Source organism: Apodemus sylvaticus, chromosome 5 (assembly GCF_947179515.1).
Source record: "Apodemus sylvaticus chromosome 5, mApoSyl1.1, whole genome shotgun sequence".
Lineage (NCBI taxonomy): Eukaryota > Metazoa > Chordata > Mammalia > Rodentia > Muridae > Apodemus > Apodemus sylvaticus.
Window position 1 is genome coordinate 45216603 of NC_067476.1, and position 20340 is coordinate 45236942.

Consider the following 20340-nt stretch of genomic DNA (forward strand, 5'->3'; position numbering starts at 1 on the left):
GACACCATCACAGAAGCCTCAAACTCTACAAATAAGTATCCCCAAAGCTGACAGAGTTAGATGTAATTTCTTTACAAATCCTTTTGATAGAGCCCCATGGCATGCCAGTCCACAGCTATCCTGGCACATCAGTAAGAGTACAGTAGATGATCAATATGTAAAGTCAGAGACAGAGGAATCAACAGAAGCTCTTACTTGCCCCCTAGCTCCCTGCTTCGAGAGTTCTGACTGATTGCCTTCATGAGATATATAATAAAATTCTTCCGCCTCTGTGCTGCACATGCTAACACTCACCAACAGGTCTGTTCTTTCACCTGATAAAATCAGTCATGGCATGAATGTTCTCAGTCAAAACTATGTGGTTAGAGTCAGAGCTCTTTAACACAGGGTAGAGATGAATAATAAAGCAGCTAGTACAAAAATGGGCAGGGGTTTAACTCACAGACAGAAGACCCACAGATTCATTTATCAGTCTGGAGGTCTTAGAAACAAGCTTGTTTTTTTTTCCTTAAATGATATTTACATTTCTAGGGCAAAGGAATTTAAAACATATCAAAATAAGAAGAACTGCAGTTTTATAAATTTGCTCTCTCTCCCTCTCCCTCTCTTTCATAGTACAATTTATAAATACAATGTAAAGGGGAAAACACAGACATCCAAGGAAGCGTTTTACAACCTTATCCTGTGAAATCCACCCTGTTAGCCTGCAGAGCAGGTACACAGGAATGTGCATTTCTGAAGACACAACTTGAATCAAAGATGCTAAGAAAGTGGATGTTAGAGGAGAATGTGACTGCTCCTGAGTGACCAGGCTAGACCTAAAGGCCTATCCTAACCCCAGTCTATGCAGTACATGTAATGAAAACTTATCAACTTTAGTGACAAAATAAAAACATAATGATTGGAGCAAATGGTCCAAAGGTAGAAACTTTGAACAAATAAGAACTGTGACTTTAGGTTATCAGCAGTTAGGCTGACAACAGGAATACGTGTTTCATTTTGACATAATGCATGAGATCAATGTGAGCCTTTAAGAAAGTAGCTTGATATGTTTTATTGTCTGGTAAAATAGGGAGACAAAGGGTGGTTGGTTACCATGAAGAGTTTTCTCAGGAAAGAACTACAGTCAAGATACAAGCAAAGAAAGCCACAAGAGTCAAACGTGAAGATCTTTTATGTGGTCTAAAGCTTTACTTTTTCTAACACATGGTGAAACCCTAGACCCTTGTACTGTGAAGGGGCCTTTACTATTGAATATATCCTTTGGTCCAAGTCTCCATAAAAAGCATGGGTGTGCAAATTAGAAGATTTCAGTATTTATCTAACTGTAGCCAATTAAACTATTATATGTTTTGGTCAAGTATGCAACATGTAAGACTGGAGGGGTTCCAAAGTCAGGAGTATTAAACACTAGAAAACAGATGTGCAGAACTACTAAGGTATCTTAAGAAATGCACATGATAAGGCTCTAAAGTGACCAGCCAATTTATTATTATTAAATGTGAACTTGCCTAACTGAAGAAGGGCTTACTAAGTGTTCTCAATCAATTTGGAAGATGGAATACTATAATATTTAGTAACAAATGGGATTTAGGGGTTCAGCCAGGAAACATGTCATTTATTGTCCTGGGAACGTCAGCCTTCTAAGTACATTAAGCATGAACAGTATCTATGTCAGAAAGGGACTGGGTTACCCAAATGACATCATGTATGCACAGTGGAGTAAAGTCTAGCACCCGATACATGCTACACAGGCATCAGCTGGCACTCCTACAACATTTGTCTATTTTCAGGCTGTGAATTATTTTGTAACTAAGAACATAATAGGTACTGAGGTGAGAGAGAGAGGTACCGGTATGAACCCCCAGGACATTTAAATCATCTATCTCTCCTGGGAGAAAGCAGAATTAGAGTCCCACTGGAATCTGTCTTAGAATCAACTCTAGAACCCAACTGTGCTTACGTCCTGTACCTGAGGTTGGGTCACTGTATATGCCTGGCATTGCCTGAAAATTCCCACTGTTAAGTCACTTTAACATAGCATCAAAGATTCCAGTAATAATAAGGCCTGGCCTGTTACATCTTGGCAATGAATAGGTAAAGCCGTACCATAGCATAGACATTTGAACAATTTCATAATCATGCCTAATCAGAATGAACTGCTTAAAACTCTTCAGTTCTTGGTATCAAAATTAATTTCCTTCAGTCAAATTATGACCGGACTTTTAAAAGAAAGTCTGAGATTAAATTATTTTTAAGTCTGAAGGGTTTGCAAAATGAAAAGAAAGCCAGGTTTCTAACTCCCTTGGAGAACCTGTCTTGGCTAATCATTAGCTACTCAATTCTCTGCTCTAGTTAAAGCCACTGATAAGGCTGGGCACTATTAGTTTAAGTCTTGCACCTGAAATAGGAACACACCCCCACAAATTGTATGACCTGTTAAAAGGGAAATATTACAAGAAAAAAATTAGAACATACTAGTGAAAGAACATGGTAAGGTCTGATGGGAACCCATATCAGATAGACCGTATGAAGCCACACCTAGATTAGCATTCACTTACTTAAATCCCAGGTATCCCTCAACAGAAGAGTGGATACAAAAAATGTGGTATATCTACACAATGGAGTACTATTCAGCCATTAGAAACAATGAATTCATGAAATTCTTAGGCAAATGGATGGAGCTAGAGAACATCATACTAAGTGAGGTAACCCAGACTCAAAAGGTGAATCATGGTATGCACTCACTAATAAGTGGTTATTAACCTAGAAAACTGGAATACCCAAAACATAATCCACACATCAAATGAGATACAAGAAGAAAGCAGGAGTGGTCCCTGGTTCTGGAAAGACTCAGTGAAACAGTATTTGGCAAAACCAGAACGGGGAACTGGGAAGGGGTGGGAGGGAGGACAGGGGAAGAGAAGGGGGCTTACGGGACTTTCGGGGAGTGGGGGGGGGGCTAGAAAAGGGGAAATCATTTGAAATGTAAATAAATTATATCAAATAAAAAAAAAAAAAAAAAAAAAATTACATGAAATCTAATAGATGAAGACAGAATTAAGCAGTGTGCCCCAGAAGTACCACCGACTGGCGCTGGAGATGTTAGTAGCTTACATATTAATCACAGGTGCACCATAACATGGCCAGTAAAATCACTAAATCCTGCATGAACCAGAAATACAGGGGGGGAAATGTCCTAAAGAACAGAAACAGTGTATGCAATGATATTGCTAAATGTTCTATTAGGAGATCTTGGATTGTATCTGCCTTTAAGAAATTCTCAGGTTTGGGGAGTGGTGGGTTTAGGGGGCACTTTTAATCTTAAAATTCACTATCTTCTTCAAGGAAAGATTAACATTATGCTCAGCTAACCTTCAACAGCATAAAATCTATTAAATATCTTATGATTGACATTAGGCTTATACAAATATACTATGACTATGTCCCAACTTCATGTATGACTGATGGTTGAGTTTTAATTCTTAGAGGGAGATCCCTCAATTAATTTTACAAGTAGGCACACAAGTTGGTTTTAAATGGGATTGTTTTGAAGATAATTATTTCATAATTAATGAAACAGAAATATGAGATAGTGAATTTGCAAATCAGGTATGCTCTGTAAGCAAGTTTTGTTTTATTTTTTCCTGTAACCACATCAATATAACTGCGTGAAGCAAAAGCAATGCTTAAAATGAGGAGGAATTAAAAAAAAAAAAAAGAAGAACAATTGTTGTATATCCTGAAAAACACTGGTCTTCCTTTTGAGGTTTTGCTGTTTATTTTCTCAAGTGTAATTTTTATAGCTGTATAAACACAGGCAAAGAGAACTGGGCTTACACTGGATGAAAACATTCATGCCATTTGTCATTGAAGCTTTTTAGAAATAAACTATTCCCAGGTAAAATATGAAAAAGCTTTTTCCAAAGACCCGACTCTCTGCTCTATAATAGCCTATTCTCTGGGGCCGGGGGGCGGGGGGGGGGGGATCTCTATTTTCTTATTATCTATTTAAGCCTATATTAAGAGTCCTCCTTGATAGCATGGAAAGTCTTACCCTGTCAGAATCGACTCAGATTATCATATCCAAGTGAAGGAATGGGGAAACAGAAGTGACCTGTCACGTACCAGCAGCTGTGCTGAGCAGGAGGAGACAAGAGACATCAGGTACAGGGCCTGCAGCTCTTCAACCTACACTATGTGAGCAGTCATCTCCCCTGCCAAATTTAACACCACTCCTATCATTCTTCTGAAATAAGTACTACAGTAGACGCCAATAAGATTAGAGCTATATCATCCAGCAGGTGTTCCATGTGGCATCAACACCATTAGCTTGTGACTTCTTGTTCCTAATTAAAGTTAAGGCCCTCCAGAGAATTCCAAGTGGCTGTGTTGGTCACGAGACTTGTATCAAATGTATCTTGTACAAAATTCATTATTAGTTAACAGTGACATTTATATCCTCTAGTTAATAAGCTCAGTAAATGAACACATTTTTCTCACACCCTAAGCCTTCCATTTCTTTGTAGCAACACAAGGTACTTGTATGGATTCCTGTGTTACAGAAAGTGCAGAGAGAAAGATGCCAGGTGTTAAGTCTTCAATGTTACTCTCATACTTTGGATCTCAGGAATCGTCCAATAGGAGTAGCCGTCATGACCTGGTTACCGCCATCCAAAGGTCCACACAACAGAGCATTTTTATCAGGTAGAAGCTAGACTTATGTAGTTTTGCAATATAAGAACTAGAACACTCTGGGAAATTTAGTTAAGAAAATTATATTCCTCAGAGGAAAAGAACACAGCCATGGAGAAGTTAATTGAGTGCAGAATAGATGTTGATGGAAAGAATACAACAGAAAGTAAAAACACCACAGAATGTCTATGAGAGCCCAAGATGACACTAGCCACATGGAGGTTTAGCAGCTTCCATTTATATTCACACTGGTCCTTTTTTTTTTTTTTTTTTTTTTTTTGTGCAAAGTAAAAATAAACAAATGTTAAATCCCAGGCTATATCCTTGACAGATCTGTACATTCTTCTTCTCAAGACAAATCAGTGTTTACATCAGTCCCACTCACCCCTCATTCATTGAAATATATTTATATAACCAAGGCTTATTAGTGACAATCTTGGCTTTTACATTTTAAGCCCAAAGACAAGAACTGAGCTCTGCAGTACATCTTCTGAGATGTACTGAGAACAAGAAGAACGCAGAGCCTAGGGTCCAAAGTAGATGAGAAGAGATGGTGATGATGATGGGTCCCTGTGATCCTAATGAACTGGACAGATGTGTTTCTAGGCACAGGTTAGGAGAACACCTTACAGATTAGCTGAGCTTAGAACCCATGCCAATGGCAAGCAACAGCCAAAGTAATAAACCGGGGGTGGGGGTGGGGGCATTTCAGTTCAGCCCAGACAGGAGGCCAAGCAAGCTTTATCCATGTGCCCTCCCTACACACTTACAGCCACAACTATGCTTTCCCTGGCCTGGCTTCTGTTAATGCATGCTGCTGACTAGAGAAGGACAAATCTACTCATGCGGCCTTCAACACCAAAGTAGGCCAGAGGCTACACGAGCCTGGGACTTCCGACTTCAGTGTTCTGCTGTGACCTTAGTGTAAAGCTTAAGGCAAGGCCAGCCTTTTGCTTACGGATAGACAAGGAAGAGAAATGTGGATTCTATCTACAAATGATCAAGCTCTTGTTCTTTGAATATTCTTCTTCTTTAAAGTTTAAAACATAATTAGCAGTTCTCTTTACTTGTAGGTTTGAAGCAGGGCTGAAAGCACTAGAGGGCTTGCATGCAGATTAATGGAGTGCTCTTTGTAGAACTTGGCCTGGAATATGAAAACTAAACACATAAGCAGGCACCACTGCTTAACTTTTTGTAGCTGTGACTTGTTAATAAACCTTAGAAAAGTTACAAAGAAATGATGTGCATTATTCATGACGAACATTAAAGATTATATTGTGCTGGTAGAATTTTCAGATGCATTAATCCACTCTTTACTTTGGAAGTAGGGCCAGATGTACTCATATATCAAGCGGCAACTGCCATGGTAACCACAGTTCCTAGGCAACCGTGGAACTCCTGTGTGGGGTCCACTTTCCATACAATAAATACAGGAGGAGAGCAGATGAGAAAATAACGTGTTACATGATAACCCCAACTTTAAAAAAAAATGGCAGGAAGAGAAATATTTCTTAATGAGTACAAAAACATAATCTATCACAACAGGGAATACAACCTTAATTAGTCTGTATAAAATAAATGGAAAAAATCTCCAAGTATAATAAAAACAGATGTTTACTTGAAGGGTATATCGGCTGCTTTTAATCCAAACTATGTAGGAAAGATGATAAAACTGTGTAAAAGAGGCATGCGGAGCATTCCTAAAAAATTGAGTCAGCCATTGAAAAATGAATACTCTGGGTATTAAGTTTCACTTGCACAATATTAGATGGCAAGATCCCAGTTTCTCAACATTCGCATGTTGTCTGCGGCAGCACACAAACTGAGTCCAAATGAAATGCTCAGCAGAGATTATCCCTTTACTGAGCTTCCAGCCTCAAACCTAACCCCAAGGAGGTTACACAGCATGCCCGCGGCTGGAGGAAGTTATCTACTATTGTATACCGCCCAGGAGGAGAGGGTTCTAAGCAGTAAAGCTACACCAAATGTGAGAGTCGAAAATTCTCCAAAGGTTTTGTGAACTCTACGGGTCGAGATTTCCAACTATTTCTTTTAAACTCTTCTACCTCCACTTGAAACATAAATAAGCTAAAGAGGCTAACAGATGGTAGAGGCTGTCCTCTGCCTACTGATTTGATTTTGCTAGCTGTGTCCCCAACACAAATGATTAAAGAACTCAGATTTCTATACTGAAATCTTAATCTCAAAAGTTGTCAATATCATTTTGCTGACAGTCTTACTTCATATGGTTACACACATTTCATAGAGGAATACAGTTAACTGTTCCCCATATATAAAACAAAAAAAGGCTGAATACCATATACCTTGTAACACAAATGACATTTCAAATCACTGGGAAAAGTCTGTTTGACAACATGTTCAAAAAGTTCTAGAAGTAATTGCTAGAAAATTTCCAGTTGGAAATTCATTTTGAAATGAACATTTTCACAGAATATAGTATCTTCACCTTTACAGCGAAAGTGGCATGGGGCTGAAAATAATGCAAAGTGTACAGAAAAATTTAGGGACCTGAAAAAGACAGTTTAGCACACACTGAAATGGAGCTTCAGTGAAATTTATTCTTTAGACAGAATGTTAGATGCAGAAACTCCACATAGGTCTGTTAACTTGGACCTTTTGTGGATTACTTTTGGGAAGAGCACACACAGAAACTGTCAAAATCAGCCTGAAAGTCAACAGCCAGCTATGCGAATAATTCCAGCGTATGTTCCAAAACCACTATCCAAATATCTCCATTTGCCAATGTTGAGAAATACCCTAGAAGAATGAAGCAAGTTATCAAATACAGACAGCCAAAGGTGGAAGAGACATGGTCAACATTTTTTTCTTTTCAAAAACAGGTATATTTAAAGTAAGTATTGACTACAGTGGATCATAAGACAGTGACTACTTAAAAGGGGGAACAAAATGAACCAAAGGTTAAAAGAATACATTGTTCATAAATAATTTTCATGTATTCTTAATATTTAATCTTTATAGTTTATTTTTCTGCCTCTTTACCAAACAAAATAAGAAATTTATAACATAATAAAACCATTTGAACATTTTCTTGTATAATTAATATATTTTAAAGATGCTTTTAGGGTAAAACTGGAGAGATTAGAATGCTGTACTGTTAAACAGTGCACCCTTGTGGTCTAAGTTGCATCACAAGCAACAGAGCAGCTTGTGTCATAGATATTTTTCCTTTCATTATGTTTTCATATTTCATTGTTATAACTTTCAGTGACTAAAAAAGGTAAAATTTGCTAAAACCTCAACTAAATTGTTTAAGGTGGTGTATAATGCTTAATTATAATATTTTCATTTAAAATGTAAACAAAATAGCAACAAAAATAAGTAACATTCATCAACAGGTGTGTTCTGCTGAACTTCATGAAATTTGAATATAAATAATATCAGTTCAAGAGTTAACTGTCTATAAATATACTACCTATAGGTACACATAAATTAAAACACACAAGACAAATCCTGTCTTCATTAGGCAGGTCAGAGAAGAGGAATGAATCAACCCTGTGGAAGGGGGAGAGCAGAGGACAGAGGTGCCATCATTTCTTTCTGATGGAGAAGAAGTAAGACTTCACTTGAGCAACAATGACTAAAATGTTCTGCTTAGAAGTGGAAAGATTCCTGAAATTGATAAGGTTTATAAGGAAAATTATGATGTCAACACATTACCTGTGCACGCCCCCCAAAATAATTGCCAGTACAGTATCTGACCTGGGAAATGTTAAATAAGAAATGTAAATGTGGCAGTTGGCCATAGAGAGCCATATGAGGCACTTTAAGCTGGTCCTCTTCTGTCTACTCTGTGTTTCTTTGAGAAATGGCTGGAGCAGAAGGAAGGGGCAACGCTGTGGGTGAGGCCAAATGAAGGCTTGGTTTCTACTAGAAGTCAAAAGAATAAAACAAATGGACACCTAGATGACTGTGAACTTTTGAATACAGTTTGGTAAAGACCAGGGTGGAACGAGAGCTCTGTCAATTCTCACCCAAGGTGATTCAGTCAGCGTTCATGGGTTCAAAGTTAACAACCAAGAGCATTAAGACTGGAATTATAAAATGGACATAGTAGTGGCCTAAGAATGTTATAAAATGTCACAGTGGCGTAAAACAGGATTCTAAAGACCAAAAATTTGAAATTGAAACATTTGGAGAGACATTCCCTCTTTAAAGGACTCCTTGCCTGCTGCGTTCTCTGGTGGCTTCCAGTGTTCCCGTGTGGCAGAACACCCTGCTTGGCCCAGGGCTACCATGACTTTCTCTTCTGTCTTCATGCTAAATGGCTGTACATCTTATAAAGATCCTAGTCTTTGCACTAGAGCCTAACTTAAAGAAAAGATGGTAGCACCTCCAAACTTAAATCCATATGCACACTCTATTTCTAAATCATATTTACAAGTATTAGGGCTTAGAAAGAGAGGAACATATTGAGACAAGTAAAATAGAAACAGGCTTCCAGAGAAGTGTGATTCCTATTCCCAGAAGGCACTATGATGAATAATGGTAGGGAATCATACAGGAGTAGGTCTCCAAACAGGAACAATGGGGCCAGGTGAGGAGACAGAGGCCTATAAATAAAATACTCACAAGAGGGGCTGTTTTGTGGGCTCTTATGTCTTCATATCTGCACCCTTGTTACATTAGGGCCTGAAGACCAATCTTGAAGGAGCATTATCCAAACCACTATAATTTAGATCCATTCACAAATTCAAAAAACCCAACCGAAGCAAGCTGAAGAATAGATGCCCTTTCTTAATAAGTATAATAAGTAGACTTATTTAAGACTGCAGAGTCAAGTATGGAGAGTTCAGTAGCAGGAAAGAGAGAGACAGAGGGGGGAAGGGATGGAGGGAGGGAGGAAGGAAGATACACAGTGACAGAAAGAGGGAGGGAGAGGAAAAAAGGAAACAGCTTCTAAGTTATAAGGAGACTATTAAGATGAATAAAGAGTTAAAAACGAAGGGTGTCTAATCACATAAAATCTGGCCGAGTGTAAGGCGTGTGCAGATGCCTAGGAAAGCATGTCTTCCTTCCAAGTAGCGGACACGAGTGGACACATGCAAACGTAACCCCAGCTTAATCATTAAGGATTTGGGTAACGAATAAACAAAACATGGTCCTTCAGCTTCTCTAGGGAAAAACAAATAATTCTGGTTCCTGCTGAACAATACATCAAAGAACTACCCAGATGTCCAGATCAAAAGGCAAAATAATCAGAAAATTGCATAAAGATGTGTAATTTGCCAGAAGCGATATTTAAAAATAAATCACTTAACCCAGGGCACCAAGTGGTCACAGAGCAGAGGGTGAGAATCAAAAGAACCAGCATTCCATGAGGTCACTGGAGGCATGGACCAGACGTCCAAGAGGCAGACAGTAGACAGACGACATAGACTCCTTGGGAACTGAAGCACACAGAAGCTACTGGGACAGCTTGAATGGGGACAGTTGGAATAGAGACAAGAACAGCTGGTAGCTATGTGACAGTGTCATTTACATTCCTATAGTTCAGTTCTAAGGTAATTAAAATAGAAAATAATCTCAAAAGGCTACTGTTTGTGTGAAGGAGTATAAAGGGGCCACATACAGAAGGCGGTCTTGGAGACCAGCTCTGCCCTGCCTTCCCTGCTTAGCTTCTGACTGGCTCTCGCTCAGGCCCAAGCATGCTGTATCCTTGGCATTCTGGAATCTTAACAGAGTTCTCCACCCAACTCCTGCACTCCCACACACATTTATGACTGAACACAAAGACTGCCTTTTCTGTGAAGTGTCACCCACCTACAGGAGAGATGGATACCTTGGAAGTTTTTCAGCAAGTGATTCTCTCAGAGGAAAAAGAAATCATCCCTCTGTTTTGTAAGATGAGATTTTTTTAAATGGCACAGCATTAACTTAGATAAGAAAAATACTAAGTTTTTAAAGAGTTCGAGTCTCTGTTTGAGTTACTAACCATCCAGAGTGGTAATAAACATCTTTTAACTCCCAAAGGGCTCCACTCAAGTGTCTAAATATCTCAAAATACATTTTAACTTTCAATGCCACGCAAACTATCTCACCTAACTCTACAAGCAACATTCAATCACATTGACCTAAATTTTACTTTATGCTCCACCTGAATAAAGCAAGGAATGTATAGTATTTTTACACAAATTGATTCGCACAAAAAGGTATATTCAGAGAACTTTAGTATTAAATGTTTTTATTTTAAGCTGAGGTGGTCTGGAGATGGATTAGCCGGTACAAGGCTGGGGACTTCCTCCAAGCCTGATCACTTGGTTGCGATCTCTGGACCTGACATGCTTGAGAGACGGAACATACATACGTTGTTTTCTAACCTCCACATGCTACCTATACTCATGCCCACACTAAAATAAATGTTCTTCTTTTTCCCTTTTCATAAATTGAGATAATAGTTTATGTAGAACATCCCCCTCTGGATGGACAATATGAGTATAACAGCAACACATTCTATTAAAAGGCTTATTTTCAAAACATAGCATTAACAAACAGATCAAGGAGTCATCAGAATTTCCCCAGGACAATCTCAGAAGAGGCTAGAAGTTAGAAACTCAAGAATGGAACACACTGACCTATGCAGTTCTTTTTAAAATGTATATGCTCAAATTATGCATTTAATTCCTCATACATGCAACCATCTAAAGACACTGCAGAAGTATCCACGATCTTTTATATAAACCTTGTCTGTAACTATTCTACTGAGTACATATTTTTTTTCTTAAAGATTCATTTTATGTATGTGAGTAGTACACTCTCTTCAGACACACCAGAAGAGGGCGTCAGATCTCATTGTAGATGGTTACGAGCCACCATGTGGTTACTGGAAATTAAACTCAGGACCTCTTGAAGAGCAGTCAGTGCTCTTAACCTCTGAGATCATCTCTCCAGCCCCACTGAGTACATAGTAATAACTGTCTCTCCCTCAGGAGTCTAAGTGGAAAAAGACAAGTTAGATACAGATAAAACAGATGCTTCCCCAGGGCAACTTGCAAAACAAAACAAACCCAGGATACCTTATCAGTATCATCCACACTGGTGCATCTCTCCACACAAGAAGCCCGCCTCTCCTGGCCCTGAGCAGCACCCTGGGATGGGGGCATGGGTGGCAGTGGGGCACGCCTCTTCTTGGGTGCATCCGAGGGCAGCGTGTTGGAAATGTAGGGTTTGGAAATGGTGTTGGACCTCGTAAAAGATGGACGGTGCTTGCTCACTAGCGGGGTTGCAGGAGCACTGGCAGTCTAACAGAAAGTCAAAAGGCAATACAGGTTTATGGTCAAAATAAAAACCACTCTAAAAAATACTTGTTAAGAATCTTAAAATGCTACATGAAAATGCCTACTTGCTCCCGCTTTTTCTTACTGCGCTGGAAAAAGCTGAAAATCCCTTTGTTTTCTTTCTCCTTCACAATGTCCGGGTTGTGTGATATTTGGCAGGACTCTGAAAAAACATGAAAAAACAATTTACTTTTTGTTCACGGGTGGAACGTTCATTTTCAGTGTTTCTTTTCTAACCTCCCTTTAGCGAGATTTTCTGGTGATGACCATCACCTGTTAGAGCCACTTGGCAAGGCACTATATACCTTACCCAAGTCTCAAAGCAACAAGCAAACACAGTTACCACTTTAGAAGAGAATGAAGTGAAACTTAAGGAAGCTAAGACACACAGCCAGGGCCAGAAGGCACAGCTAGACAGGGGACTCAATTTCTTTGGTACTGTATAATTACCAGCATTTCAAATGCAAAGTAAGAAGGCTGCGTCCTAGTGACACGTGACGCTTCTCCCACGCAGCTTATCCTTTTGTTTATTTCAGCTATAATTTTGTCAGAGCTAAACAACCATGAAGCATTTCACTCTCAAAAACATGAGCCTTCGTTATAATTAAAGCTGCCACTCTCTCTGCTCCCGTGGATCTAAACAAACTCCGCACAGAAAATGCTCCAAGAAAAATCCAATCTGTACCAAATAATACAGATTTTTCCCCTTGCCATCATTTCTGATGAAAACTCATGATAATGAGCATTTACAAAGCACTCTCAAGGCACTGGGTATCACAAATACTCCTGAGATGATTTAATGTATATGGGGATGGGGTGAGAGTGGACATAAGCTATATATATATGCAAACACTAGGCAATTCTTTATCAGGGACTTGAGTTTCCATAGATTTTGGTACCCTTAAGGGTTCACAACCAATCTCCCCCAGGCACTGAGGGAAGACTGGACCAAGTATTGTCTCTTAAATGCTATTTGTTTAACCTAGAAGTGGTTCTAGAATTACCAAACCCTAAATATTAACAGTGTTGAAATTGGACTTTAGTTAGAACAGCAACTGCCAAACTTCAAGGCTCTGTTTTTATCTTTCTTTAAAATAAAAATAACTACAACAAAAAAACAAAACAAAACCTGTTTCCTAATATAGATGAAGGGGTCAATATCCAAGGGTCAAGCCAGCATCGAAGCCTCTGTGTCTCAGCAAGCTTTCAATACGGTATCCCACTGAAAGGAACCATGGTCGTTCTGCATCAGTTGATTTACTGTTTATAGAAAGCAATGACCTACAAACAGCTATTCATGTCAGGGTGCAAGTTACCAAAGTCTACTGGGAGTCATACTAAAGGACTTAGGGACCGTTAGAATGATTTCTATTGGCAAAAATCAGGACACTTGTGATATCATAAAAGTAACTCTATTGAAAGGTATCACATGAGCTTGAGGAACTGAGTTCAGATTCCCTGAACCCACAGAAAGCTGGATGTGAGAACACACATCTGTAACCCTAGAATTCTTTTGATGTGGTGAGAAACAGACAGGAGAATCACTGGAGGCCTGTGGGCCCTCTAGCTGGCAGGCACATGAAGAGACCTTATCTCGAACGAGGTAGAATACAATGACAAGGATCTGTGAGTATCATGTCTGCTACATGCATGTCACAGCACATACACTCCCATCCAGGAATCCCACCCTGCCCCACACAGTTAAAACAGGCGTGGTAGCTAAAGAAGGGCTGCCTAAGACTAACACTCTTTTTCAGTTCCTTGTTAAGATGCGCATGGTTGATGCTCATGATTGGCAAGGTCATTAAAGTTTCTGTTAAGTACAAACCACTACTTATGAAAGGTGGTTTGTTTTCCTGGAGCAGGGATCTCTCTGTGTAGCTCAGGGTGGCCTTACAGCTCTGGGCTTATGCAATTCCTCCTTCTTCACCTCCTGTGGAGCCCAGACTACAGACAAACATTATCTGGCTCCTATGAAGTATTCTTGCCGCAAATTATCTCACCCAAACCTGTCAAGTCTCTAGATTTATACTCAGTTGACAAGAATAAATAAGTAGGTGAAGTTATACCCGCAGGGTGTGTGGGACCAATCCTGAAAGAAACAGACTACAGGATGGACCATAAGACAAAAAACCTTGTGTCTTCAGTAAAAAAAATTAAAATTTTATATATATATATATATATATATATATATATATATATATATATATATATATATATATATGAGAGAGACAAGGACTATGCTGTGAAAATATGTTTTTCCACAACATGAGAATTTTATGCAAATCACAGTGCAATTTCAGTGAAAGTGGCAACAAAGTATTTCACATAAAAAACTGAGAGACACCTGGGCGGCACAGTAGAGCTGACCTTGGTAGTAGGGGAGTAGCTGATCCTGCCCCAAGGTTTTAAGTGTGGGAGAGCTGGCCCTCTCAGTTGTCTTGTTGTCTGCAGTGCTGTGACATAGGTGAGGCAGAAGCACCCCCCCATCCTTTTACCAATGGTAGGCAGGAGAGCTGGCTCCTTACCTTCTACAACACTCTGAAGAACAGGCCCTGGACCTAGCCTGGGCAGCATGGTAGAGTCGGGGGCTGATATGGGGGCTGCAGATAAGCTGGTCCCAATACCATAGCGTATGGAAAAGCAGGAGAGGCAGTCTTGCCTCTTGTTTGCTGAATGGTGATACAAACAAGGGAGAGACACCACCTTCCTCCCTCCCTCATGTCTTGCCTTATACAGCAGAAAGGAAAGCTGGCCCAGGGTCATAAGAGTGGCAGAACTGGCTGTGTCCCCCACTGGCTGCAACACTCAGGAGAACGAGCCCTGAGTCTAACTAACCTAGGCAGCAGGTAGAGCTGGCAGGATAATGAGGTCACATCTCCTGCGCAGATCCAGGCCCACCCCAACATCTATCCCACAGATGAACTGCTAGAGTGCAGGAAAGTCCTACAGATCCAAAACTATAGAATCTCCATGACACAAGGCAATAAGAGGATATCTGAGAGGAGTCCAGTGAGATTCCAGTATTGATAGTGTAGCAGAAACCAGAGGCCTTGTACCAGACCAAGTCATTTGAGAGAAACATTAATGGGACTTAGAAGTAAATGTACAATCTTAAATGCTTTTGCTTAAAATACACTTATAAATAACATACGTCAATGCAGAGACCACTGTAGGAACACAAGGGTGTACTAGCTGGGTTTTGGTTTTCTTTGGGTTGTTTTGGTTTGGTTTGGTTTGGTTTGGTTTTAAGTCAATTTGACAAAAGCTACATTCATCTGAAAAGAGGAAACCTCTTTTAGAAAAGGTCTCCTTCTATCAGATTGCCTGTAGGCAGGTTTGTGGGACATTTTCTTTAATAATAATTGATGTGGGAGAGGGTCCAGTCTCCTGTGGCCAGAGTAGGTGACCTCAGGTTGTGTGAGAAAGCAGGCTGAGGAAGCAATGGCCTCTCCTTCAATTTTTCTCCAAATTCCTCCTCTGCTTGAGTTCTGCCTATGCCTCCCTTAATGACAGACTGATTAGGATGTGTATGCCAAGTGAGACTTTTCCTTCTCAAGTTGCTTTTGGTCATGGTGTTTTATCATAGCAACAGAAAGAAAACCTGGCTGATAGTTAATCTCAAAACACATATTAGTGCAATCTGTCATAGCAGCATTATAAAGGAAAACTGTATTTCATATATTAAAACTTCAATAAATCAAACAGTAAATAGGCAGTGCACATTGTACAATGGCTTTCCTAAGGCTAACAAGGAAAGGTGAGGACATAGGGCTTCAAGGTTAAAGGTCTGTCATATGCTTTATTTCTGAGACCACCTCTGTGAAAGAAGAAATAAAAGCTTACTTAATGTTGAGCACATGTTAGCTATAAATGTAAAAAAAAAAGCATTCCATTCACATTTAAGTAATCAAGTGACCTGAGATTTGAATAAGTTGCAATCTCATAGATTCATTTAGTAAGGGTAGCCAGAATATGTCAAATGATGCTTTCCCATACCTGATCACCCTCCACACTACATCAATGTCAGCCTTATTCAATTAAAATCATGTGTGCAGATCGCTAAGTGTCAGAGTTAAACACTAACTGAAAATCTGCCTTCATTAAGGAAATCAGCTCAATCACTATAGCTTCCTAATTCTAGAAGAAAAAGTCCCAGCACACAGAGTCTAAAGGCTTCTGATGACATCCCACCATATCAAGGGGTAAAAACATGTCTGGTTGGGTTAGACCTGCTGGACTCTTGACACTGTTAAATGAGCTCCTTTGACCCTATAACTCTCATCTCTGAAGGTTCTGAATTAAGTCTCTGAAAAACCCCATTCAAGTAAGGCCAGAACTGAAATTAGACACCAATGGATAAAACACCTTAAAGTTGAGCCTAAGAAGAACATGGACTCTGGTTAGGAGCAAGCCAAGTACAAGCACTGTTTCTGGAAGGAAGCAAAAGACCAACATTTGTTCCCTTCTTGTCTATCATTATAGATGTAGAATCCAGTTAAAGAACCCAGATATATAAAGCTATTTTCTCCAGAAGTTTGCCACCTTGGCTTAACAGTCAATGTAGCCTCAGAATTAAAGAACCTGTTTTCTGATTCTCTGCCAGGGTATATTTTAAAATGATATGAATTTTTAACTCCTTTGATTAGGCTACCCTGTGATAGCCACTGAAAATAAATCAACATATACTTGCTCCTGTGGGCTTAATCAGAAGAACCTGGGAGCATGCAATATGTACTTTAACAAAGCTTTGCTTTTTTATGTAGGGCAGTAACAAGTACACAAATCTGTAGAGGACTTTTAATCCAGCAATATGGCTGTTCTGGCTGGAATATAGACATATCCTTGCTACATACCTTTAATCCCAAACAATGTATGTAAGGTTAGTTTGTAGATGGAAATAGCTATTGTTGAAAGTGAAGTCTAATTGATGGGTAGACAAAGTAGTGACAGAATGAGTCAGAGATAGAATACACCCAACTCTTTTGAGAACTGACAAGAAAGAGCAGTTATTTAAGAGCAGTACAGGAAGAGAGAGTGAGTCCGTTCTGTTCAGTCAGTTGAGTCCAGTTCAGAGAGTCAGCACAGGAGGCAGTGCAGTGGAGTTGAGTTCATTCATGAGTTTATGCAGTTTGCTATAGGTCAGCCAAGACAGTTCAAGCCAGAGAATGAAAAGGAGCTCGAAGATTAGAACAGATTGCCAAAGTTAGTCTGAGGCCAAGTCGAGCAATTCAGTGAGAAGCTGAGAGAAGCCAGATTGAATCAGTCAGCTTGGAGAGGAGTTTGAGCAGAACTGAGTTGAGCCACCTAGAGACAAAGAACCAGACAGGGTGAGCTTATGCAGCAGTAAGCCTCTGAGATGACAATTACATCAAGCGAATAAAAGTTACTTTTACACAAATCAGTGCCCTGGTCCTTTTTTTTAATGAGGAAAAGATTCTATTATTGAATAATTTTAATCAAATTTCTGTATAAAAGTAATATATTCATTATAAACTATAAATATAAAGAAATATGAAAAGTTGCTCCCAGCCCAACCACTCAAAGCTAATCACTATTAAACATTTTATGTATTTCCTTTCAGAAATTTCAAGTAAAAGATTTTTTTTACATACAGCATTAAATTTCTTTATAAGCCTTTAAACCTAATAGTTGTAAAATAAAATTTTTATGTCATTACAAAATTCAGACAGAATCTAAATGGTTGGGGGAAAATGTTGTGATCAAACTGCAAGTGCCATCTCTCCTGTTTGCTGCTCATGGAGAAGCAGCTCAATCCCTTCCACAGCATTGTCAAAGGATTCATTCACACTAGGATTCGAGCACACGCCTACCCCAAATCATCTTATATGAAGTAACAAACCCAGTTTCCCACACTTTTAGCATGGTATTATTTTCTGTATTGTTTTTAGTGTCTGGGATTTCTTTTTCTCCTATATAGCGCAGGTTGGCCTTGAATGTGGAACCCGCTTGTCTTGCCTTCCCGAGGGCTAGAATTGTGGATCTACTCCCAGGTCTAGAATGACATCATTTATCAGTATTCTACTGAAATGAAATTAGTATAATTTGAGTCAGAAATCAAAGAAGGTGGAACCTTTTTTTTTTAAGGAAACAAACCCCCAAGATTTTCTAAGTTAAAATCTCTTACAGAATGTATGTGTTAGTAATGTTAAAAAAATAAATAAAATTAGAATCTCAATTTTAATCTTCCCAATTTCGTGTTATAATTTACAGTTCCTTCTGATTCTTGGATCTTACCTTGGAAAGATGACTTACTGAAGGCAGTAACAGAGGGGGCTATAGCAAGAGGGAGTAAAAAAGGATAAATGACTGTGATGATGGATGCCCAATAACTATTAAATATCACTGAATCACAACAGCAGTCTCTGGATTACACTATACCGCAGCATCAGAATAATGTCTGAAATCCTCTCTGAGGTGTGCATTAACTGTCTCCTCCATAAAACCCTTATTTCCCAGAGATTCACATTGAATATGTAAACTTAACTAGTCTACGGGACACCTATAAAAAAAAAAAAAAAAAAAAAAAAAAGCCCAAACAAACAAAAACCTTCAAACTTGCATAATAACAAAACCTCCTACAAAATTATATGGAGTCTTCATAAACTAACAACTGCTTCATTAGAACAGCAACAGGCTTTCATATAGATATTAATTTTGTTTAAATCCAAAAGACACAATAAATTAAGTTAAATTCAACCCAAAAACCTGGACAAGGTGGCGCAAGCCTGTCATCCTAAACTACTGAAATTAGCTGAGGTGGGAGGTCCCCTTGAGCCCAGAGGTTCAAGCCCAAGCTAGCCATCCTGATGAGACCCACATCATAAAAATGAAGAATGACAAAGGCAATACTGCCAAAAGTATTCCTAGGTTGATAGAAAAATAGAAAATATGATAACAGCTAAAAAGTCTGACTTTTCTTTCCATTTCAAGAACTGCTATCAGGTTAAATTGTACACTTGGTTTGATTGACCTATTTCAATTAAATTATTTTCTTATTATCTCCATTATGATGGACTTACTGAAGGCAGTAACAGAGGGGGCTATAGCAAGAGGAAGTAAAAACTGACTGTGATGATGGACGCCCATTAACTATTAAATATCACTTTCTATTATTTTCTATCATCTATTATGAACAAATATCATTTCTATCTATATGATCAATCCATTAAATCCTTGACATTATGAAGTTGGGAGCACTTATCTGCGTGCCCGCATACACACACACACACACACACACACAGGGGAAAAGTCCACTTACCTCTGCTGATATCCATGGCATATAACTCTCTTAGTCCCAAGTCATTAAGAGATTTTGTCAAGTCCAGGGGCTCCTGAGCCTGGTAATCCTTCAACAGCACTGTGTGCAACGGGTCAAACTCACATTTACTGCATATGATGGGAACAAGATCTTGAAGCGGTGCGTGGGGGCTAACTCTCACTATGGTCTTCTGTGTTTTCTTAAAGTTGATCACTACTCTCACAGTTTTCTGAAATGTAAATGATGATAAACAGTTACAACAAATTTTATTTACCAAAATAATATTTCCACAGTGGCATCTAGAATGAAATCTAGAATAACTAACTCTCGATTCCGTGACACATGAATTAAAACCAAAGTTACACCTCAACCACAGGCCGTGAATTAAAACGAATTCTGTGCAATGCTACCCAGTTATGTATTACTCAAGGTTTTATATTCATTCAGCAAACAGCCCTTTCTATTCTCTTCTTCTGGTGTGAAATTCTCTTTTTCATTAATGCTATAGCCTAATTTTAAAACATGTTCTAAGGTAACAAACATTAGGTGTTTTGTTTTGTTTTGATTTTTTTAATGGTCCTGGGGATTGAATGTACAGTTTTATTCTTGTAAATCAAGTTCTCAACTACTAAGTTATGCCCCTGGTCCTCTTTATAATTTTCCTTTTGATTCAGGGTGTTGATTTAGTTGTCCTGGCTGAATTTGAACTTAATCTGCAGTCAAGGTAGGTCTGGGAACTTTGACCCTCCTGTCACAGCCTTCTATGTACCTGGGATTACAGCTGTGAACAAAGACTAGCTTAGTGCTTAAAAATAAAAAATAAAAAACTTAAATTCAAACTCTATTAAGTATTCATTTACTTAATTGCTTATTTGCTTGTTTATTTATTTATTTGTTTATTTACACTTTGTGGCAGGGGTGAGACAGGATTTCTGTGTGTAGCTCTGGCTGTCCTGGAATTTGCTCTATAGACCAACCAGCCTGGCCTTAAACTCCACCTGCCTCTGCCTCCCCAGTGCTGGGATTTAAAGGATACATCACCATCAC

The 20340-nt window shown here is 39.0% G+C and overlaps 1 protein-coding gene across 8 annotated transcripts in view; it reads right to left on the reverse strand.

The window, feature by feature from the left end:
- Positions 1–20340, reverse strand: part of Cobll1 (cordon-bleu WH2 repeat protein like 1) — a 155374-nt gene that overhangs the window by 25641 nt on the left and 109393 nt on the right. For 4 of the 8 annotated variants that reach the window (XM_052182588.1, XM_052182584.1, XM_052182583.1 and 1 more), the window contains 4 exons: positions 19294–19522; positions 18270–18308; positions 12077–12174; positions 11751–11975 (listed from right to left, as the gene is read on the reverse strand). In XM_052182588.1, coding sequence (XP_052038548.1) covers positions 11751–11975; positions 12077–12174; positions 18270–18308; positions 19294–19522 — 591 coding nt within the window. The remainder of the gene's footprint in view (positions 1–11750; positions 11976–12076; positions 12175–18269; positions 18309–19293; positions 19523–20340) is intronic. The other 4 variants (XM_052182591.1, XM_052182589.1, XM_052182586.1 and 1 more) reach the window with 1 other exon arrangement.